The 24,758-nt window shown below is 41.7% G+C and overlaps 1 protein-coding gene across 3 annotated transcripts; it reads left to right on the top strand.

Moving 5' to 3' along the window:
* The first annotated feature begins 263 nt into the window (after window positions 1–263).
* Window positions 264–14,985, top strand: LOC116044535 (probable ribonuclease ZC3H12C). Of its 3 annotated transcripts, XR_004103704.2 has the most exons (7): window positions 264–411; window positions 8,012–8,886; window positions 9,011–9,150; window positions 9,263–9,497; window positions 9,900–10,006; window positions 10,254–13,056; window positions 13,200–14,985. XR_004103704.2 is itself a non-coding variant. In XM_031291789.2 (6 exons), exons 2-6 carry the CDS (start codon window positions 8,081–8,083, stop codon window positions 11,834–11,836), a joined length of 2,871 nt encoding a protein of 956 aa, XP_031147649.1. In that variant the 5' UTR covers window positions 264–411; window positions 8,012–8,080; the 3' UTR covers window positions 11,837–14,985. The 3 variants fall into 3 exon arrangements, 2 of the variants coding, with proteins under 2 accessions (XP_031147649.1, XP_031147650.1); XM_031291789.2 differs by having other exon boundaries at window positions 10,254–14,985; XM_031291790.2 differs by lacking the exon at window positions 264–411 and adding an exon at window positions 4,109–4,539 and having other exon boundaries at window positions 10,254–14,985.
* Window positions 14,986–24,758: the final 9,773 nt, after the last annotated feature.

Genomic DNA, 24,758 nt, shown 5'->3' with positions numbered 1-24,758 from the left:
GGTTACAAGCATTATCTTAAACTTTATTAGAGACATCTGTTTTTTCCAAATAAGAAATGTATTGCAAATGAGGTTAATGTGAATAATATAGCTTCCGGGAGCAGGGTTATCAACCTTTTTTTTTTCTCCACAAACCAAACAAACGTAAGATGTATTATGAACAATAAAAGTTTTCCTGTTAAGTTACATTAAGTTACATATTTTTCAAACACGTAATTGAACCACGCATTTGCTTTTATTCTGAAATACCGTCAGAGCGGAAGCCGACTCGATATTCTTTGTAACTTTACTCAGTTTGGCTGGGTCACGCTGCAATCCAGCCGGATGTTTTGCGTCGACAGTATGTGATGGGAACATTTGCTAATTTTATCACAAAGCTAATCTTGCGGCTCCAGCGGCGGCCCTGACCAGGTGAGTACCCGTATACAGCGTTAGCCGAGTGGACTTGTTAGCTAAAGGAGCTGCAGGTTGGTGTGGGTGAAAGCTGCAGGGAGGTCGTGACGGTGTTGGTTTGCAGTGACCGTGCACGCCCCTGCGCGCTCCCCAACAAGCATTATGTAGTTTCTGTGGGTTGTAGCCCCTTCAACAGGCGGATGACGGGGATGCTGCTGTGAGGTGTATTACCTGTTTGACTCGAAAACCAGGTGAAAATGTATTTAAATTAGAGGAAATGGAGTCTGTGTGCTCTGGAGTGAAGAAGGCCTGAGCAAAACACCAAGCTTCCACTGGTTTTTTCCTGCTGGAATCATGAAGGGGCACGGCAGACCCTGTCAGTCTTTTTTTTTTTCAACCTGTCTAGTGTTCATTTGAATGTGCTGTCTCTGACAGCTGTGTCTATGTTACACAATGGTTGATAATGGCTCCCTGAGGATCAGAGCAGTAGCAGTCCCGGGTTTGGGTTCACAGCTTTTGATGGGCAGGGGGAGGTGGTGTGAGCACGAGCCCCAGCAGCTGTCTTTTTATTTCATCCTCTCTTAACTTCTGTAGCCCTACATCCTCCCCGACTTTTTAACTTTGGACTGGAGATCTGGCTGCTGCTTTTGTCTTTTCCAACGCTCCTTGCAAAGGGCAGTTTTCAAGGGCTGATATAGTCAAACATCCCCTCTTATATTAATGCACAATATCCTTCTTACATCCCATAGTTATAAGTCATTAAGTGAACTTGCAAATAAAATGTTCATTTCATTGTATTTTAAAGATCTGATTGGTTTGAGAGCTGCAGCAGTGGTGTTTCGGCCGTTTGCCTTTCCTCGTTCATCTTCAAACTTTATCTGATTTCCACATAATGAGTATTGATTTGAAAGACACATGCATGCAGTAGACACACATCGAGCTGATGAGTGTTTCCATGATGTCCTGACTTGATCTGTAATGGCTGTTTAGATGCATTGCTTGGTAGAAATGCAGGGGTTAGAGGTCCCTTATTTTGCTTAGACCTGGCTCGGATTGTACATTGTGCTGAAAAACCTTAAAAATAGTAATTAAGTAGCAACGATTAATAGTTTTTCAAGCAAAAAAAAGCCAAACATTCCCTAGTTCTAGCTGCTTAGGCCCTTGTGAGTAGGCCTACTTGCTGACTCTAGTTGTTTAAACTTTAAAGTGATAATAAACTGAATATATTTAGGTTTTGGACTGTTGGTCAAGAAGTTCCCTTGAGTTTTAGGAACTTGTGCTGGGCATATTTCAGTTTTCAGATGTTTTACAGACCAAAGATTAATCAAGAACCAAATTAAAGCAATGCTGCAAATAATTAATTTCTCTGTCTGTGCTGTTTCCCTTCTCAACACTTTTCTTTTGTCATTATTGAACTCCGTAGCTTGAGTTTGTTTTGTGTGCATTCAGTGTAATCTGTCTCCAAAACAGTCTCCCTGCTGCTGGTGCTGCAGTTGTTGGGACACACACACACACACACACACACACACACACACACACACACACCTGTTTGTTAAGACAGATGGTAGACAGGGTGCTCTTGTGTATGTGTGTGTGGATACTGTGCAGTTGGTCAGCTGTTGTGTTTCCCCTCATCGCCCTTATCTCGCTGCGTAAGCTGACTCAGAGCACATTCTTATTTAATCAGGCAGTTGCTTTCCTGTTGAGCCACTAAGCTGAAAGGACTCCTATTTTATTTGGCAAGTCGACTGAGAACACACACTAAAACACACTGACGCACAGACTGCTTTTTGTTGCTTTAGATTACATACTAACTTCTTGCTGCCAAGATAAATTGTGCTTGATATGTAACCTTATCTCACTAAATTAATATTTCTGTTGGCAGACATGCTGCCTTCCAGTCTTATGTAAAACTATGACACTGGGCCATGCTAAATTCAAAAACATTCTCTGGTTTCAGCTTCTCTAATGTAGGGATTTGATGCTTTTCATATTATAGTGAACTGGATAACTTTGGGGTTTGGACTGATGGGTGAACAAAACAAGCAATTTGAATACCTCTCCTTGGGCTGTGAGACATTTTATAGACAAAATAATAAATGGAATAATCAAGAAAATAATCTGCAGATGAATCCATAATGAAAATAATCAGTTACAGTTCTAATTCATTTTACAACGATTTTAAAAAAAAAAAGAAAAAAGGGGAAATCAGCTGTGATGCTGGAACCAGAGAATGTTTGGCAGTTTGACTGAAACAATAAATACATTGATTAATAAGCTAATTGTTCCTTTTCTCACTGTGTATCAGCAGTCATGAATACACATTCTGAACAATAAAGATTAAATTTGCCTTTCTCCTTCCTTAACAGTCTCAATCACAACTGAAAATATGCCTCATTGTGTGTGAATAGAGGTGAATAAATATATTTGTGTTGCAGCGAAGTGTCAGTAACATTTCATACGTAAAACATTTGGCCGCGGGGGTGGGGGGGGTGTTGTTCGGACAGATCTGCCCCCACTGCTAAAAAAAATCCTGTAGGAAACACTGCTTAAATGATCAGTTTTGGAGCTGAAACAATTAGTCAACCTTTTACTTATTTTATTCTTACAGCTTATAGACTAAACAATTCATTCTGAAAACGGTGACGTTAAAAAGATGAAGACCGTTATCATTATGCAGTATGTGATTATAACTATTATTTGAAAATCTTGGTTTGGATCCAGAGTCCTTTGTTTTAGTAGAAAATGTCTTTGGGATGTGTAGACAGCTCAAATATTTAGTCTGATGCAAAGCTAATACATAGTCTTCTTTGGCTTGCTTGGTGCATTTTATTTAACTTTCTCCTTTTTCAACCCTATCTATGTTATCTCCACGTTTCCAGAGTGCCACATAGCTAAATATTGTGTGCATATTCCTACAATGAGTAGAGTATTGCAGCACTAAAGTGTCCAGCGAAAGTAGTTCAGTCAAAACTTTATTTTCTCCCCGGTGGCAAGTTTTTTGTGAACTGTGCAATGGGAAACATTTACTGTATGTATTTTAAGATGTTTTTGCATCAGTGACACTGTTGCAAATAACTGCTATTATATTACATTCAATATCATATTAACATGGACGTGACTTTATTTTGAAATCATTCAAATTCTGTTATTTGCACATTGGCTCCGTAATCACATAAAAGACAGAAAGGCAAAGATTTGTGCTTCCGAGTCATCTGCCCCAAGTGTGCTGCAACAATGAGGAACAGGTCCCCTCCTCATACTCATGGGGACATAAAACTTTTTGATGTCTCTCGCCCCCCACACTTGTCCTTTTTCCCCCTTTCAGCCCTGCCACACTCTCTTTCCTTTTGCACTCTCTTAAAGGCCACGCTAGTCTTTCAGCCAGCCTTGGTCTTTTCTTTCTGTTTTGAACCCCGCCCCCCCACCCCAGCCCGAGACAAAGAGCGGAGAGTGACTGTGGTGCTCTGTAGCCAGGTGTTCTCCATGGCTGCCCAGGGCTGTAATAGCACCAGCCTTCACACTGCAGCTGCCCCCCCCCAGCCTCCCATTGTGCAACTCTATTGTTCAGCCGCCCACCCCCTCGTTGATTCATCGGCCACACAGGCAAAGTCCTTTCAGACTGAGAAGGTGTGTGTGTGTGTGTGTGTGTGTGTGTGTGTGTGTGTGTGTGTGTGTGTGTGTACGTTGAGTACGCGTGCCTTGGGGTAACTGGGTGTTGCAGGCATTTGCCCACAGCCACACCCCTCCTCCTCCCCTTGTGTCTGCGGCTCATTATAAGGCCGCTCTGCTCTGATTGGTGGAAAAGCAGCCACTCTAAACGAGGGAATGGCAGACATTGTTGGTCCATCTGTTCTGCCACTCATTGTCCAACTTGCCTGCTTCTGTAGAGAAAGAGAAAAAAAACAACTCTGGAAGACACTCAGACAGTGAGGACAGAGGCGTTTGGCTGGAGTTGGATGCTCTGCTGTACCTGCAGCAAAGACGTGCGTCAGCCTCAGATGTAGCTGCTCTGGGAAGTTTGGGACCTGTTTCTTTTCCGTTTCACCTGCAGTGTTTTCTAATCTGATTTTCAAGAATAGAAATGTGCGGAAATGAGCTGATCTACTTCACTTTCTTCATTCTTTGTTGATCTTCTAAGGCCTGGTAAGTGTGTCTGCCTATAACCTGATTTATACACTGAAATCTTACTTTTTACCTCCTCTTTTTGTGGCGGTTCTGATCTCTGTTCTGATCTCTATCATAAAAAAACTGTGATGTTTACTACCCATGTCTCATTAGGGCCATTGAAATGATGCAAAGGGCCCTAGTTAAAGAAGTGCTATCTGCATGACAGGCAGCAGGGCTGCAGCATCCTAAATCACTTTAATCCTGACCGACCTAAATATTTAACAGAACTGACATGACCTAAATCAGTGAATTTCCTTGCATTTTAAATAGACGTCAGTCATGAAAAGTTCACATTGCTAAGTTCAGAATACAGAGGAGAAGGTGCATTCCAGCTTCTGTCTAATGATGGCTTTGGATGTGAAATATTGTACAGAAAAGATAAAGTAGTCTTACTTTGAACCATACGTACCACAGGGCCCAGCTGTGACTGTCAGTCTAACCACTACATCTTTATGTGCAGCCTCCAGTCACAAGAGTTTGTAGCACAGGACTACACCTGCCTAAACTTTTCTTTAGCCTGCAGCTATGGGTGCTATGGTAGTTGCTTGACATTCAAACAGTGTGATCTGTGTTGATATGAAACTTGATTGGGGGATGGGCCAGTGTCGTGTGGTTTTGGGGGGAGATAACAGAAAGAAAGCTTCTTATCTGGGTCACATGAGGCTAGAGGAAGTAAATGGTGCGTTGGTTCTAATGGTGTGTGTGTGTGTGTGTGTGTGTGTGTGTGTGTGTGTGTGTGTGTGTGTGTGTGTGTGTGTGTGTGTGTGTGTGTGTGTGTGTGTGTGAGACACCAGTTGCGAGTACCGCTCAGCAGATGTCTATTGTCTTGCTGCTGGTGGGGGAAGCGGCATCTAGATACACACTCACACACACACACACACACAGTATTCCCCCGGTTGATCAACCCTGACTGGGACAGCCCCCTTTTACAAATACCTTTTTGCACAGTATCAGGCATGCAGCAGTATACCGCCAGACAACGCCCCTTTTCAAACCCCTTTACCCCCTCTCTGACCCACTGCACAGACACAGACACTTTTTTTTTTTACACAAAGCTCCCACATACAAAGCGCTGTAAGGGCTGTGTTACATATTCATTACTGCCTCCATCAAAGCCAGCAGTGCTGCTGATGTTTGAAAGATGCACCCACTGAGCCTGGAGGTCTGGAGATGGTGATGAGGTGGCTCTGCCGTTGGTCCGTTAACACTAGGCCTGATTTGGGAATTCCACAATGCACTGAATGCATTATTCTGTGGACCTTGGACCACACTAGAAGACTTTTAAAATCCTACCACTTACATTTAATCAGATCACACATTTAATAGGCTTCAACAGTGAAAAGCACACTATTCAGATTTCTGCCATTAAGCAGCTAAAGCAGGATTATTATATTTATAGACAAAACAATTTATCCATTAATCGAGAAAATAACCTGCAGAATAACCGATAATGAAATGAATGATTAGTGGCATCCCTAGATTAGATGGGTCAGGAATCCATTACCACTTCATTATTCTGCGTTGTTGTGAATGTATCCCATTGTATATTGTTTTTTTTTGCCTTTTGATGATCATCTCTTTGGGTATCATCTAGTGCTGATACGATACTGGAGTTTTGGTACTAATACAAAACAAAAATTTACCTTTTTCTATAGATTTTTTTCCATTTTAACAAAGAAGCCAAACTTCTGAATGTTGAATGTTAAACACAAGCTGCTGTACGAGAACTTTGTCTAAATAAAATAGTGTGAAGTTGGCAAAGTTTTTTAAATTAAGGCGCTATCTGATCTAAGAATACACAACATTACGAATCTTTTCGACAGTTTTTGTTAATTATTGCTAATGACACAGTTCTGTACCTAAAGTAGTGAGGTTTTATATAGGGATGAACTGATGCAACATATTCTCTCCCAGTGTAGGCTGCATGATAGCAAGCTTTAGAGAAACGTAAATGGAAAGATAGTTTGGATGTGTCAGTTTAGACCATCAACCGAGTAGAGTGAGCATAAAATGTTCCCAATAGCCCCCACTCAGTCATAGAGTCACTTTGTGAGGTAGACATTGTGTATGTGTGTGTCTTCATATGTGCATAGGTACCATCAACGCCCACATTCGTTGATGCCAAGGTCCCAGTTCTAAAAGCAGGTCTATTGTTGTCTTGGTGGCGGGGTGGGTTGCCAGTGAGGCACACTTAAGCCGGCCCCTCTGTGTGTGTGTGTGTGTGTAAGGCGGGTCGCCGACTGAACGCTGCAGCCTCTGTCTTGGCATTTGGTGGGGAGAATGCTTTCAACAGCTGTAGCTTAGCAACAGTAGCTCAGCCGCGTTGCTAGGCAGCCCTTTTTCATAAAATGCGCTCTCACTCCAGCCCACCCCCCTACCCACCATCTTTAAGTCACTTCCCCTTCCATCATCTCGTTTGTCCAGATAACATGGGTTTGACTTGATTTTGAGTAACGTCCAGGTTAAAGCGCTTTAGGCTAAGTCTAACTGCATATTTACATTTGTGGAATTCGCTATTATTGTTTTCTTCTGGGAAAATATTTTATTTTAGATATGAATACCTTCAAGCCAAAATTTCATTAGACTTAATTCTGTCCAGTCAGAATACAGCAGGCCTGTAATTTTGCTTCTATAGTTTAACATATCAGTTTCCTGATCTCAGATTAACTCTACAAAGTGCTCCCTGTAATTTGTGTGCAGCTAAACCTTTGACACCAATCAGATTAGCCTAACCAGATCCCATGCCCTTGTTGCTTGAATGCAATACGTTGATGGGCTCTGTAGCCTCAGATCCCCTCAGTGTTTTAAGAGTGACTCCACCACCCCAGTGGGAAGAAGCATATGGAACTTAATTACCAGGTTGAATGTAAGGGGGGAGGGTCTGTTGGGCCCATCGCTAACGGCTTGCTGCCTTTTTTTTTTTTTTTTAAACAGTTCACCCTCTGTTGACCATTAGATTAATGTGCTGTGACGTGGCCCTATAAAAACACACTGGGGCCAGACTTAAAAAAACGCGGGAGTCCCTTAATTAGGGTGAGAGAGGCCCCCTTGGGTCTTTGAGTCAGCCAGTCTGTGCCTCAGCGGAGTCCCAACTGCCTGAGACAACCAGTCAGAGCCAGTGTAAACAGCTAAGGCAAAACGTTTCCTAAGAAAATAAAGGTGAAATGTCAGATTTTCCTAAAGTGACAGTCAGTGTTGACTCTGAATTATCATGTAACAAAACATGCAAATTCTTCATTATGCAAATGATTCCCCAGGCATTTTAATGGACTGGTTGCACCTGTAACCAACACCATACTTATATTTAAGTATCTCTCTGCACTTAAGGGAGTTACCCAGTTTCCCTGTCAGCATCATATTCTCTGAGTGTCATCTCAACATGTATAACAGCAGGACCTTATTTCCTGAATGTACCTCACTCCATCCTCCTCTCTTTCTCTTCCTTTAGGCACCAATGAGTCGAGCTTTGTGAGAGGGCAGCAGTCAGCCCAGTGTGCTGGATGTCTGTGACAGATCCATGGGCCAGAAGGACCATGTGGAGGCAGGAACAGGCCACCTCGACCTGGGGCTGGATTTGGAGTATCTCCACGTAGCAGGGGCCGACCGGCAGGCTGGCGGTGCTGACGTGCCCCCTGCTATGGAGGAGCAGGGGGAGAGCTCCGGCAACAGCAGCACCGCCAATTCCCCTCCACCGGCTGTGGTGGATGAAAATGCCGGGTCTGATGCAGAGTGCGAGCCGGCGCCGTCTTCCAGTGCCCCCCTCACTGACCCGGATGGAGGAGAAGGAGGGTTAACTCACAGTAAGAACACCCACCAGCCGCTTTGTCGGACCCAGTGTGTGGACTTAGGCACTGAGGGTCCTCCTGAGCCCCCGCCTAAACCCCCATCAGACCTCGAACACGACACCCCTGCACAGTCCTCACCCAGCTCCCCACGTAAGCACCCACCTGAGCCTCCGTCCGATCCCTCCTCATCAGAGCCAGCGGCCGAGGCTGGCGGAAAAGAGTACCAGGCTAAGCTGGAGTTTGCCCTGAAGCTGGGCTACTTTGAGGAGACAGTGCGACTGGTGCTGTCCAAGCTTGGCCCCGACACCCTCATCAATGACATACTGGGAGAGCTGGTCAAACTGGGCACCAAGTCAGACAGCGAGCAGCCGGCTGGATCATTAGCCTCTACCTCATCTTCTTCATCCTCCTCGTCCTCCTGTGCCTGTTCAGATTTGCTGGACAGCCAGAGGTCAGACTCGCCCTGTCCGTCCGACTCTCTGTGTGACCAGGACAACCTGCGGCCAATTGTGGTGGATGGCAGTAATGTAGCAATGAGGTGAGCAGTCTATGGTAACCGTTTTAATAAAGACATAGTATATGTGTTTATTTCTGATTAACCTACATTAAAACCGCAAATGTTAATTTGCTATTATCTACTGCCTCTTAACTATGTCCTGCAGCCATGGCAACAAGGAAGTGTTTTCCTGCCAGGGCATCCAGCTGGCTGTAGACTGGTTCCTAGAGCGTGGCCATCATGACATCACAGTGTTTGTGCCTGCGTGGAGGAAAGAGCAGTCCCGCCCTGACGCCCCTATAACCGGTCAGTGCAGCAGGCTGATTGAAACAAACACACAATGCATTTGATAAAGTTGTGAGATTATTATTCTGGCACATTATTTTTCTCAACCTTACGAAACCTCCCTCCGACACAGATCAGGAGATCTTGCGTCGCCTAGAGAAGGAAAAGATCCTGGTCTTCACTCCTTCACGGCGTGTCCAAGGTCGGCGCGTGGTTTGCTATGACGACCGCTTCATCGTCAAGCTGGCCTACGAGTCAGACGGCATCATCGTCTCAAATGATAACTACCGAGACCTGGCTAATGAGAAGCCTGAGTGGAAGAAATTCATCAATGAGCGGCTGCTCATGTATTCCTTTGTCAATGACAAGTAAGTAGAGGTGGATCAGTGAGGGACTTATTCTGTCAATATGATAGATCTTGATGACTTAAATGTGATGACTTGGATGTGTTCAAAGAATTGTGACATTTATGATTTATGTCTGTAATTTTGAACTCTGAGATCTTAGTTACAGTTCACCTTTCGTATCCCATTCCCAGCTATTACTCTATCACATCTGACATTTGGTTTAACAAATGCTGTGACAGCTGACATTTTCACTTGGTTTTAAAAGGAGAATTACAGCTTGTTTTATTCTGTCTACCTCCAGTTCCCTCAATCATTTAACATTGAAAATTAGAGATGTAACCTAAAGAATATGCACCTATTTTTATTGACCTTATTGCCATGTAACTATCTTGTCCTTTCTAACCATCCCCTCCCTTCTCTCAGATTCATGCCCCCAGATGACCCTCTTGGTCGTCATGGCCCCAGCTTAGACAACTTCCTGAGGAAAAGACCTGTCATGCCTGAGCAGAAGAAACAGCCTTGTCCATACGGTGAGAACACAGATATGCACAGAATTCACCTAAATGCACATACACAGAGAAATAACAACCCATTTAATTTTCATAATTAAAATCTGGGCTATAAGAACGCACAAATGCTGTACTGATAGTATTATTAATGTGTTAGGTGGGGTTGGTGGTGAAGTGGTGTGTCTTCAACAATTGTGCCGGTCACATATTGCATAATGTTTGTTCTGTATATTTACTATGTAATAAAACTGAGACATTCTGCCTCCAGGAAAGAAGTGCACTTACGGCCACAAGTGTAAGTACTACCACCCAGAAAGAGGTGCTCAGCCTCAGCGTGCTGTGGCTGATGAGCTGCGTGCCAGTGCCAAGACCTGTGTCGCCACAAGAAACCAGGGGGACACTGGGTTGGTAAAGAGCCACAGTGTGCCAGCTGGCAGCATTGAGGCAAAAAAAGGCGCCCAGAAAAGGCAGTCCGACCCAAGCATCCGAGCTCTGTCGTACAGTGATGCTGAGGAGAAGCTGGCAAAAGGGAGGGCGGAAAGCCAGAAGAACAGTATGTGTGGCAGTAGCAGTGGGAGTATACCCATGTCCTCAGCCCCAGGAGGCCCTTCATCCAGTTTCAGCCTTCCCCAGGACCAGCAGTCCAGAGCAGTGACCCCTCATAGTCTACCAGCCCCCAGCCATGACCTTTACCCTCACTGTGAGTCTCCAGACCTGAGCTACTACTCAGTAACGCGTGCTTACTCTGGCCTGAGTCTCTCCTCCAGACGGAGCCCAGACTGTCGCTTCCCCAATGACACAGACCTGCGGGTGGGCTCGATGGGTTCAGCCGGCTCCGAATGCGGCAGCGAAAGCAGCGTGAGTTGCGGCAGCAGCTGCGACTCGTACAGTGAGAGGCCGTGTCCCGGGTGCCCCCCAGACACCTTACTGGAAGACAGCATCCATTTTGCTAATCCCCACAGCCGGCTGTATCCCCATCATGCCGCATCAAACCATGAACTGTGTGGCCTTCATCCGGCCGATTACACAAATATCCAACACAGCCACACGTCTAATACAGGAGTACATAGCTACCACCTGAGTATGGCACGCGGGCAGAGCTGTGCTCACGATCAGCCTCCACCAGAGGCTCCCCCAAAGCGCCCTCTATACCCCTTGCCCCCTCATCTCCAGCACCAGCCGCTGGCTGCACGCTCCAGCTGCCCAGGCGACTACCACTCACTGCCCCAGTCCAACCCTCACCCCCCTGGCTCTCCTCTCGGCCGCTGCCTGACCCCCACGCGAGGAGAGAGTGTGTCAGACTCGCATCTGTATGAACACCTCTCTACATCGCACCATCACCACCGGACAAAAGCTTTGCCCAGCTGGGACTCGTACTACAGACAGGCTCCTTTACCGCCGTCCAGGTATGAGCCATCTGCCTATCAGAGCCTGCCAGACACACAGCAGTCATCCTGGCATGCTCCTCCCTGGGCACAGGACGGCTACACCCAGCACCACACCTCCCACCCAGCTCTCCACCCATCCCCGACACATTACTTAAACCACCCACCGCCTCCAGCCCACTCTCCGCACCCGCCTCACCCATCCAGCACTCCTCTCCCGCCGTACTCGCCTCACAGCGCTCACCTGGCAGTGCCCTCCCACGCTCCTCCCTCCTACATGCCGCAGCACCCAGAATCCCCTGCACACAGCCGGTACGAGGACATGAGGGAGAAAGTGTACGTCAACCTGTGCAACATCTTCCCCTCGGAGCTGGTGAGCCGTGTGATGGCCAGGAGCCCCCACATCGCAGACCCCCAGCAGCTGGCAGCTGCTATACTTGCAGAGAAAGCCCAAACAGGGTACTGAAGAACAAAGGAAAGTGTGATCTCCCATTAGAAAACAATAGCAGTTATGTAGTCGGAGTAAAAATAGGAAAACACAAACTGTGGGTGGTCTCAAACTTTGCCTTTGCAAAACTTGAAAGCATGTTGGGTTTGCATGGTGGTATTTTAAATACTGGAATGCTTTTGGATTGTCTACATGTAGAGCTTTTTCTTTTCTTATGACATTAATGAGATAATGCATAGGTTTCAAGGATATAAAATACTAAAGATAATCCAAATCCAGCTCTGGTTATTGTGCAGGGACAACTAAATCCACTGAACTTTAAGAAGTGTGGGGAGAGCAAGTCATTTGACGAAGTCTTTGACTTTGACACAAAGTGCAACTTGATCCAGACCTGCCCAGTTAGTCTTTTTTATTTATTTAGTAGCTTATTATGTGTATTTCACATGCAGGACTTTTAATGCATCAAATTCAAAAGGCCCTTTTTTACAGCCAAATCGTAACCTAGAGTTGGTATCGCATACATCAACCCTATTATGATTCTGATTTGTAGTGACTGTACATTGTACACTGTACCTACTCTCAGAGCTGAGTCAGATGGTGTTTGCAAATTTTCTTTTCTTTCATGTGTAAAGCCAGATAGATGGGATTTGTTTTACCTCATAACTATACAGAAAAGTGTCACAGATTTCACTGAATAATTTTCTTAATGTGTTATGTGGCAAATCCATCAACACATGACAGTTTCAAACTACTATTTGACCAAGGTCTGTGTATTGTATTAATCTCTTTGTGTGCGTTGTGTGGCCATTTGTTGGTAAAAATGGGTGTCTGAAAGATGGTCGTCTTATTTGAGATGACGTCAGTATTTTGGTCAGAGTTGTAGCTGTAGAGATGGGTGACCCTGTCGTGTGTACCTTAGTTTTAGTAAGGGACATCTCTCTCTTTCTCTCTCTCTTTCTCTCTCTCTATCTCTCTCTGGCCCTTTTCATTTGGGTCAACTCTGGCATCTGCTACAGACAGAGGACATCTGGACATCAGAACAAAACATGTATGTATTGTAAATATATATAATATATATGTAATATATTTAAGACTCCCCTGCTGGGCTTTTGGCTAACAGCGTCAACTGTTGTCTGTAGCAGATCCCAGCTGAATCCATGCTAGACAGAGAAAAACCTTGTTTGATACAAATTGTATCATTAACTAAGTCGCTGATGTTATATACAGTACATGGACTTGTTGATCAGTATCTAACACTCTTGATGTATTGCTATATGATGAAATGCATTGACAACAGTTATGTTCCAAACGAGATGTTCCAACTCCTAATCTTGTGGAAATTGCTTTTGAGACAATTATTTCAAATATGTTATGAAACAAGAGGAGTTGTCTGCCTACTATGTTTAGGTATCACAACTTCTTTATCTGTGCTTTTGGGTTTTAAAGCTGGCTTATTTTTTTAAAGGAGCTCCAATTCAATCATGTGAGAAATATGCTTTGGTTTACTTGTTAAATGCCCATTTGAAAACAAAAGTGTATTAGCCTGTTTTTTCACGGTTAGGGTTGGGGTCAGTTCATTTTAAGCTTTTTTTTAGCCTCTTTATTAAGTCCTTTAAAGTAACATTATACAACGTTATTCTTGGAATAATAGATAATTGATGTTTTATCATTAACTTCTTTATTGTTTCTATTAAATCATGAATTAAGTGAACAAACCCCAACCATGTTTAATAAGTAAAGTTTTATATTTGGGTCAGTCCCATATCCCATGGTGGCCATTTTTAATGTCTGTAACACTCTACCAAAGCTCTACCTGGAGTATTTGCAAATGTATAAGACCATGTTTGCCTTTACAAAAAGATGAGGTCTTCATAGAACCAGAAATGATCCAGTCAGTAAAGAGATCTCGAGAATAACAACTACAGCTGCTCAAATGTGGACAGACGTTTAGCTAGCTAACTGGAACGGGAAGTGTTTTAAGGACAAAAATATTGAAATATCTTTGTGCACAGTGCATTACAGGACGGTAGTTTGAAGAAGGGTTTTAATTTCTCCACACACAGGAGGCTCCCTGAGCACTGGCGAAGCTTATGCCAACATTTCCTTGTGTAATTACACACCTGAACTGTTCAGATGTAACATATGATGGGATGGCCCAAAAATTGAAATTCAGACAAACGTTGCACTTCTATTAGTAGGGTGTTATATATTCTGAATGCAGCATTAGCCTATATTTGACAAGCTTAGGTGTACATCAGGTAGAGCCCAACCAAAGTGTAATGCCAGTTCAAAATGGCCACAAAGGAATTAAAGTCTACAGAGTGAGCTCATCATACAGTTCATTACAAGCCAGCTACATAAAGCCCACAGGTTTCTTTCCTGTCCAACGTGTCACATTGTACAAATAATGAATAATTGTACAATGACGTGCTGTTGATGAGAGAGAACCTTTGTGTGTATTGAAGAAGCGCCTTCTCTCTGGCCTCCTGGCACTGTGTGTCAGTGTGGCACCTGAGTGTGGGCCAAAAGTAATGCCTCTTCATGGCATTGTGCTTATGACACATCCAATACTCTGAACTATGTTCAGCTAACTGTTATGCATGTTTTGATTTGTTTTGGTTTCTGCATGATTCCTTGTGTTTAATTTGTGTACATAGCTGTGTTTCTGTCCTGAAAGCTTTTTCTTGATGTTACTGTGAGATGATTGTAGCTGTTGAGATGACTCTAGGCTTACTTATATAGAAAACTGACTTGTTTTTCTGTTTTGTTTCATATATCATTTAGTATTGATTTCACAACAACACCCCCCTTTACAATATAAAGTCAAGAGGGAATGCTATTTGTTTTCTGTAAGGCTTGAAATTTACTTCAAAGGATCAGGAAGGATATTTTAGAATGCTTCCCAATTTTGCTTTATGACATACATTTTATGACAAACATTGTTTTCTTTGGAAGTGCACTTGGCCATAGGTAGCGATAATGGAAATGATTATGATAAGTTGACTTCTGTGCTGCAGATATTTAAATGCTATACAGGCCACAACACTGATAGAATGAAAATCCTGTTTCAAATTAGTCAGTAGTAGAATAACCGTGTAACTAATTGATTATTGTAACATTCTTACTGTAACTGTAATTGTTCATTAAAGTACTGCCTCGAAATGTGATATCCATTGGCACTGTTGTAGTTCCACCCCACACTTATTACAATTTTAAAAGAACATTTAGAATATTTCATTTAGAAATCCCTGTACTGTATTATCTTCCTGTAAAGGTAACATTTAGCCTGGTATTATTTTGCGTAATAACAGTACTTACAGTACCCAAGTCTTGGCAATCAGGGGAAACAAAAATACACACTGTAACTAATACAAATATAAAACTAGTTAGATTGTTTCCCCAGAAAGGCCTATACACTTTTATCCTGCAATAGTTGTCATCTCCAATGCATTCTGTCTGCTACTAGACACCAGTAGGCCAAATTCCACTCTATCCACACCTCTGTGTCCGCTTCCAATATGCACGCACACGCACACGCACACACACACACACACACACACACACACACACACACACACACACACACACACACACACACACACACACACACACACTACAAGGCCCTCCTGCGTGTATCAGGTTAGGGTTATCTATTGGCTGAGCAAGCTCCCTGTCGCCTGACCTAAACTTCATGTGATTGGTCGACGGAGCCATCAGTCAAGACAGTCAGCAGCCAAGATGGCGGCGGCTAAGGGTAAAAGAAGATAGCTTTTCATACAAAAAGATGACTCAGTAACGATACAGTCGTGGATTTATCTTCATAAAATTATTATGAAAAATCACAGAAGTACCACGCCGGATTACTAAACTTCTGGAAGGGCTACGATTGCATTGAAGTCCTCTGGCCTTTGAAACGGCCAAGCTGTTAGCTATCAGGCTAAAAACACAGACCAAGGCTAGGTTGATTCATCATTTATTTATTCCATGATAGATTAAAAAGCTTCTGGATGGCCTACAATGGCATTGAGGACATTCTTCCGCTTCTAAACAAAAAAAAGTAAGTCTCTGCACTGTCTCTGGAGATATGAAATATGACCATTAATTAATTAACCCATGTTTGGTCTGTAACTAATTTCACATATGTGTTCTAGCATTGTGATTAGTGGAATACTTTTGTATGTAAATGCATGTTGGAGAGGTCTGAGTGTGAACCAATGCCAGAGTAAAAGTAAGTATGACATACTGTGGAAACACCAGACATATTTTCTGAAATAAACAAGTGACACAGCCATTGTTTGGTTTATCTGCGTTTAGAAAGAGGTGGGTGCAGGAGCCATCATCTTGCCGGAGGCAGTGCTAGTAGCCTACTACTGTCGTCTCTTTAGTCTTGCTGACATTCATGAGTAGGTTGTTTTGTTCAGGTCAGGTCCTTTATGTCTTTCTAGTAGGCCTTTTCATTGTTGTGTGTGATCAGGCCCACCACAGCTGTGTTGTCAGCCAACTTGATGGTGATGTTGGAGTCGAAAGAGGCTAAACAGTAGTGTGTGTAAAGGGAGTGAGGCAGGGTACGTAAAACCCAGCCCTGGGGTACTCTGGTGTTAAGGATGAGGGTGGAGGAGGTGTGTCCGCCCACCCTCACCACCTGGGGTCTGCCTGTCAGGAAGTCAAGGGTCCTCATGCACAGTGAGGGGTTTAATCCCAGGTCCTTGAGCTTTGTGACGAGCTTGGAGGGAACTATGGTGTTAAACGCTGAACTGTAGTCAATACACAGCAATCTCACATAGTCGTCCTATCTTTTCCGGGAGAGATCGAGTGGTGTGGAGGATGTGTGCTATGGCGTCTTCTGTTGATCGGATGGGACGGTCATTTTTAGACTTTGCCACTTGCTTCAGGGGTTGCCTTCCTGGAACTGTAGTTCCACTTTCTTCCCGTAGTCCCTTTTTGCCTCCTTTACTGCTCTTCTCACATTGTAGGCTGCTGCTTAGAGTCATGCATTGGATTTTATTCTTAATTCAAAGTACACAAGTATTCTTAGCAAAATCTACATAACGTATCAAAAGTAAAAATACTCATTACGCAGAATAATGGCCCACAGCAGTTATTTTATTATATATTATAATATTACAATAACTAACAGTAACTATAATAGTCTATGTATAATCTTCATACATAAACATTTTATTTTTTGGATGTTTTTATATTCTGTGAATGTAAGTAAAAGTAGTCATGCATGCAGAATGTGTATGTTTATTATACCATATTAATTCCTGCTTGAGATATTTTCAGTGGCAGAACTGTCACCTTCTGTATGTTTGACCCAGATTGTGGTGTGTTGTGTATAATGCTGAAGAAGTCTAATAGGACTATGTAGTGATAGAGCAGAGTGTAAACTGCTGTCTTCCCTGTGGTACATCTTCTAAAACCCGCTGGTCAGGTGGCTGCTTTGGTGTTGGGAAGGTTGTAGTTTGAAGCCCTCGGCAGGTCTGCTGGGTTTAGAAGTAGTAAACACACAAAGCAATGTGTGAAATGTTTCAGAGAATTTGTGCTGAAGCTGAATGTTCTGTCAGCTCATGACAACGATGGCAGCGTTAGTTTTAGAGTTGTTGGTAAGCTGTCAGAGAAGACGTGTGAGTGTGGTAGTCTTGGTGTTGTAGTGCTGTTGTTAGTTGTCATAAATCTCTGAGAACGTTTAGCTGGTTCCATCTTCTCCACTCAGATGGGTTTTGAATTTGACATTGTGTAGACAAAACACTGAAAAGAATGCTGCCAAGGGTGAAAGCAGATTGAAGTTCTTTCCGGTACTACTACCCTTCATCGCTTAATATTGTTCTCCTCCCGCCCTCAGCTTCATGCATCCCTGAACATGTGCCACAGAATCGTTTGTTAAGGTTAACAAAACTTTTCAAACCATACAAGTTTGCTGGTAATTTGTTACCAGCAAAAATTAAATACGAGAAGACATTAAATCAAACGCACACTTTCAAGCACTGTGTGTGTTTAGAAGTGCTGTCGCCCACCATTATTATGCCAGAGTTACAGTTAAGTTGCATAGCTTGTTTGACCTGCTGCCCAGAATAATCCAATAAACTCTCTTCCTCTTGTTTTCTCCCCAGATGAGTTTCTGGACCACAACTGAGAAGTTCCTTCACTTCATTCATGCCTTCTTCATACTGTACTAACAGTATACTCATAGCATTGTATGTCATGATTTTTGTGCGTAAAAAAGGGATAAAAAAAAGTAATTGTATAGTATGTCGAAAAAGTGATTAAAAAGCCATAATATAGTACGTTGAAAAAAGGCATTAAAAAACATAGTATAGTATGTCGAAAAAAAGTGATAAAAAAATCCATAGTATAGTGTGTTGAAAAAAGTGATAAAAAGCCATATTATAGTACGTTGAAAAAAGTGATAAAAAGCCATAGTTTAGTATGTGGTAAAAGTGAAAAAAGTCATAGTAGAGTATGTCAAAAAAAGTGATAAAAAAGTCATAGTATAGTATGTCAAAAAAAGTGATTAAAAAGCCATAATATAGTATATCAAAAAAAGTAATACAAAAGTCCATGATATAGTATGTACTCATAAAAAAAGTAAGTAATAGTAGTAGTATTATGTCAAAAAAATCAATGTAAAAGTCATACAAAATGTCTAAAAGTGTTGTTACACAGTTAAACTGCATTACATAAAAGTGGATGTACATTGTTTGGGTGTAAAACCTTTAAATAAATTGTCTGTCGGGATGATTGAATCCATGACCTGCGTTTCCTCAAACCAGAGTTCTATCACACTGAGCTAACTCCTCCAATACTAAAAGCCTTTTCTGTAATTTCGTGCTGGGAGGTTGGTTGGGTGGCACTGAGAGTGTGCAATAATAGTCTCGACCAAGCACGTTGCCATGTTCAAGACCTGCTCGCTGCCAGTGTATGTGCAAACACTTAGATAGGACACACACAGGAATAGACAAATAAAAAGTGTGAACAACAAATAATAGTACCAACAGCTGATATGTCAGCTTCAGGGACAGTTCACTGAGATAAGCTACTAACTCAACAATCTGCGGTTGAAGGATCAAATCCCACATTTGTCTTGACAATTTTTCAACTCTGAAATGTGAACAATAAATACAACTTCCAACCAGCATGGAGTATCAGATCAGATAGCTCAGTGTGATAGAACACTGGTTAGAAGAACACAAGGATGTGAGTTCAATACTCATGAAGAGCACACCTTATGATGAGGTCCAACACCCAGGAATACAAGGTCCCTCACCCAGGAGACTGGGGTTTGTGTCCCATGTGTCATGGAAAAGTACTTTCCAAAACCCAACTGTCTGAGTCTCCATAAAGATGACGAGGACAGTTGGGATTAGGAAAGTACTTAACCATGACAGGCGGGACATGAACCCTGGTCTCCTGAGTGAAAGCACCGTGTTGTCTTTATGACACTTAGAGAAAAAAATTCATGGTTGCAGTCGGCAAAAGGTAAGGTGCGCACAACCCCTTCGGGGTTGTGCGCACCTTTTAAGACAGTTGGGGAAACCCTGGTGGCAGTCGGAGTACTTTGCTACTCCCTGACTGCTACCAGGATTTCTCCAGCTGTCTAAACCCCAATGCCGCCCCTTCGGGGCGGCATTGGGGTTGCTGGTGAGCGCCACCCCTACGGTGGCTACCTTACCTTGTGCACATCCTGCTGGGGCATGCTGGACGTGAACCCGAGTCTCCTGCGTGAAGGGCTGATGCTTATTCGACTCTGCCGCCACCTCAGCCGCCACCTCCAGCAATTACAGTACGCAGTTAAGACGAACTTTTGGGTTTAGGAAAGAAAGAAATTTTCTACAAACCCTAGTCAGTCAGGGTGATTGAACCCATGACCTGTGTGTCCTCTAAACAGTGTTCTATCACACTGAGCTATCTGATCTTATACTCTGCACTGGTTGGAAGTTGTATTTATCGTTCACATTTCAGAGGAGCGAGGTTGAAAAACTGTCAAGACAAATGTGGGATTTGATCCTTCAACCTCAGATTGTTGAGGCAGTAGCTGATCTCAGTGAGCTACTCCTGAAGCTGACATTTCAAGTTTCCATTCTATTATTGGTTGTTCACACTTTGTCCTTGTAGACTAATTGATTTCATGTGACAAATAAAATTGATTAATTGGTTGATTGCTTAATTGGTTAATTGATTTATCTGCTAATTGATCTGGTAATTGGTTGATTCATGTATTAATTGATTGGTTAATTTGTTGATTACTTAAATGATTAATTAGGAATAGCACACTGAGATAAATTACTGACTCAATAATCTGAGATTGAAGGATTGAAGCAAGCTAAGGTGACGGTTAAACTCTCATGAAGACTGGAGGTTGAGGGTTCCATCCCTCTGTGGTGCTGTCATTTTCAAAGTCTAAAAACTGGAAGGAGACAAAGCTAACTTGCATTAGCTTGACCACTACAGGGAAAAGTCGCAATGAATTAATCACATTTTTCAATCACATGATCACTGCGACTAGTGAGTTACTTTATTGATCTAGGATCCCCATTAGTTGTTACTGTAGTTACTATTCTTCCTGGGGTCCACACAAAACAAACAATGTTTGACACAAGTAACCAATGAACATACTATACTATGACTTTGTCACTTTTTTCAACATACTATACTATGATTTTTTATCACTTTTTTCAACATACTATACAATGACTTATTTCGACATATTATACTATGACTTTTTTCAACATACTATACCATGACTTTTTTTCAACATACTTTACTATGACTTTTTTTCAACATACTTTACTATGACTTTTTTCAACATACTTTACTATGACTTTTTTCGACATACTATACCATGACTTTTTTCAACATACTATACTATGACTTTTTAATCACTTTTTTCGACATACTATACTATGACTTTTGTCGACATCCTATACCATATATACTATATGGTAGGAGTACATACGTTTTACTTCTTCCTACTCCTTTTTGCATGTGTAAATAGAGGTCTTTAAGTACGTAAGTAAGAGTTTTATTTTTTAACTGTTTTTTTTATTACTATTTTTTTCTGATGTTTTATTTTATTTACATGTTCAAAATAAAAGATATCAATCAATCAATACTATGACTTTATCATCACTTTTTTCGACATACTACTATGACTAAGGTTTGGGTCACAAAATGCAATAATAGTCGTCAGGTTCAAGACCTGCTCGCTGCCAGCGTATCTGCAAACACTTAGATAAGACACTTAGAATAGGAAAAGGTTAGGAAAGGCAGTGCAGGGTAGAAGAGATTAGTAGAGTAATATGACAGGTGAAGCTCAGAGAAGAGTAGAAACTAGAGCAGAGAAACTCAGAAGAGTAGAGACTAGAGTAGGGGAACTTAGAGAAAAACTCAGAAGAGTAGAGACTAGAGTAGGGGAACTCAGAAGAGTAGAGACTAGAGTAGGGGAACTCAGAAGAGTAGAGACTAGAGTAGAGAAACTCAGAAGAGTAGAGACTAGAGTAGGGGAACTCAGAAGAGTAGAGACTAGAGTAGAGAAACTCAGAAGAGTAGAGACTAGAGTAGGGGAACTTAGAGAAAAGTAGAAACTAGAGTTGATGAAAAAAATGTTTTACGTCCACTTTTATGGCATGCACAGTGTAGAGTACATAATATATACTACCACTATTACTTTTTTATTTTTAAAAATCATGACATACAATACTCTGCACTCACCTGGGGAGAAAAAGAGAGTTTATTGGATTATTCTGGTTCAGTAAATTTATTTTTCTTAAGGAGGAATAAATCCTTTGCTGACACAAAGACAAAGTGCCTAACAAATGACATGTGTGATACATATTAATATTAGGGCTGCAACCAGGGGTGAAAGAAGGCTGGTGTGCTGCTATACTGTGGATTGGTTACTCTGCTTAGAAAAGTACTTTACACATAAAGCTCTTATAAATATAATATGGTGCAATAAACATACACATTCTGCCTGCATGACTACTTTTACTTTAGATACTTCCTGTACATTTAGCAGCATATAAAACATCTTAAAAAGCAGTCAAATAACATGTTTGAAGAAGATTATGCATAGACTATTATAGTTACTATTAGTTATTGTAATCTAATATAATAAAATAACTGATGTGGGCCATTCTTCTGCATAATCAGTACTTTTACTGTTGATACTTTAAGTACAAGTAAAATTATAAGTAAAATTATAAAAAAAATAAGAAAATTATAAAAAAAAAAAGGGGGTGGCAGTAGCTCAGTCCGTAGGGAGTTGGGTTGGAAACCAGAGGGTTCAAGTCCCAGTACGGACCAAAGTACAGAGTGTGGATTGGTAGCTGGAGAGATGCCAGTTCACCTCCTGGGCACTGCCAGGTGCTCTTGAGCAAAGGCAAGGTACCCCCCCCCCCCAACCGCTCAGGGCGCTGGTCCAGCACTGGCAGCCCACTCACTCTGACATCTCTCCATTTGTGCATGAATAGGTCCTGAGCATGTGTGTGTGTATTTCATGCCTGTGTGTAGTGATTTCTAACAAACAGAGTGTAAATTGTAATTTCCCCATTGGGGATCAATAAACAGTATAAATTAAATTATAAAATTACACGTTGCTGAAAATACTTGCGTACTTTCGACTAACATATTTCAATGCATGGCTCTTGTATTTTGAGTTTCTTTACGCTGGTTTCGTTTCTTTTACTCCACAATCTGAATAATGATCCACAAGTCAGAGTAAATGGTCTGAGTGAATTTTTTTATGGTTCCTGCTTCTTTTATCAGTTTGACTGCTTAAATTAATTTACATTTTTCTGCATTTAGTACTTTGAATAGGTCAAATACATTTTCCTGATTGTACATACTTTTATTCAGGTAACATTTCCAATGCAGGACCTTTATCTGTAACAGAGTATTTCTACAGTATGGTATTATAGTTTTGCTAAGTAAAGGATCTGAATACTTCCTCCACTGCTGGTTTTAGTCTTTATTTCACTATGTAGCCAAATATGTGTAACTTATATTAATGAAGCCATCTTTTTTTCAACAGCAGAGGAAACTGATGTGTTTTTGTTTTGTTTTACACCAACAAGGCAGGTTGAACACTATTAAAATCCCTCTGTGTCTGATAGTTAAACATTACATATCTAAAATTAAACTATAACAAATATAAGAACATATATTGTAAAAATACAAATTAACAATATAATACATTTATATAAATGGTCTAGTAAAAGTTAGTATATTCAAACTATTCATTTGTACAGTCTGCCTTTATAAAAGTATTTTGTTTTGTTTGAGGAGACTGATGTGTAATCAACATACATGAAGGGGTGAAGACACGTCATCGTGACGTAGGTTGTATACAAGGAAGTGGATGTGAGTGTGCTGGCTAACACATTCTGGCTAGCTACGTAGCTTTAATTTACAGCTTTTACGCAGCATGTTAGCGGCACTTCTAGCGGTAAATCTGACTCAAGCGTTTAAACAGCAACACCGTGTAAAAGTCTACCAACAACACACAACTCGTTACGTCACTTACTAAATGGTGAGCCAGGAGCACGTGCAGGTGGATAGCGAGTCTGGTAACTGAAGAGAACATGTCTGCAAGTTATCCCCATAGACTGTGGCTATCCCACAGCAGTTTACTGACACTCAGGAAGAGGAGGCTTCCGAGAAGTTTACGAGCCGGCGGAGGACTCTTTCCTATTGGCTGACGCCCTGGAGAAAGACGCAGACAGGCTGCAGCTGATGACGTCAGGCACAGCTCCGATCTGCCGAGGGCTTCAAACTTCAACCTTTCTGAACACCAAAGCAGCCACCTGACCAGCGGGCTTTAGAAGATGTAACACAGGCTACTTCTACATTTCTACATAGACTTATGTGTATATAACATTTACTTTATTCTGTATTTGCGTGTATATAAATGCAAGAAATGTATGTCTCGAATAATTACCAACAGTCATTTATTTTTGTTCTATCATTTGTTGTTAACACTACTGAGGACAATACTTAAACATAGAAATAAACATAGACAGGTAATCATAAACATAGACACATAGAGAGTGAGAATACACTTGATATAGAAATGGACACATAGACATAGACGCTAAGCATAGACAATGGACACATATACATAGAAATGGACACATAGGCACAGAAGGTAAGCACAGACAAGTATTTAGATGTTACACAGAAACAGTAATATAAACATTAACACTATGGACCCAATTTCTGACCAGAGAAGTGGCTCAGCAAGGTAGGCTGATATCTAAAAGTCTGAAGTGAAAGGATCAAATCCCAGCTCCCCTGTGTAGCTGAACAATCTTGAGATTGTCCAAGTATTCTCCTCAGTAGTGTGAACTACAAATGATAGAACGAAAAACCAAATTGTTAGAGCTCACTAAGATAAGAGGCTGACTTAAGTGATATTTCATCATTTGAAGTGGAAGGGTCAAATCCCACCTCTGTCAATATAGTTTTTTTCATTTGCTCTCCTCAGTAATGCGAACGATAAATACAACATCGAACCATAACAGATAGCTCTGCAAGATAAGGTTTCACCACCTTATCTTGCAGAGCTATCTGCAAGATAAGGCAGGTCATGGATTCTTCACTGATGAATACTGGAGGTTGAGAATGAAATTCTTTTGAGGTGCAGTCAGAGTAAGCAACCCTGAGAGTCAGTTAAAGATGGACTCTTTAGTCAAATGGTCTCCAATCATACAGTTTACCAAGACTGTGCCAAAAATGAGTTGTGTACCTGCCTCTTAAAGACCATTTGACTGTTTCTACATTCCATGAACTAGGTCATTTAGTATTCTTATACTGTATAACTGCATGTATGAATATCTGTATACGCACTGAAGTTTGACATGTCACGGATACAAAATGTAAGTACACTATGTGCCTGTATTTTTTATATATATATATATATATCCTATTTTATTTACTTTTA

Source organism: Sander lucioperca, chromosome 24 (genome assembly GCF_008315115.2).
Source record: "Sander lucioperca isolate FBNREF2018 chromosome 24, SLUC_FBN_1.2, whole genome shotgun sequence".
In the NCBI taxonomy this organism is placed as follows: Eukaryota; Metazoa; Chordata; class Actinopteri; order Perciformes; family Percidae; genus Sander; species Sander lucioperca.
This window is presented reverse-complemented; position numbering and strand designations above follow the sequence as displayed.

What these genes read in the sequence shown, in the direction of transcription:
- LOC116044535 (XM_031291789.2), top strand. Translation starts at nt 8,081, where the DNA reads ATGGGCCAGAAGGACCATGTGGAGGCAGGAACAGGCCACCTCGACCTG. An exon ending in CCCTGACGCCCCTATAACCG is followed by an intron (nt 9,151 to 9,262) that starts GTCAGTGCAGCA and finishes CCTCCGACACAG; the next exon opens with ATCAGGAGATCTTGCGTCGC. An exon ending in GAAACAGCCTTGTCCATACG is followed by an intron (nt 10,007 to 10,253) that starts GTGAGAACACAG and finishes TTCTGCCTCCAG; the next exon opens with GAAAGAAGTGCACTTACGGC.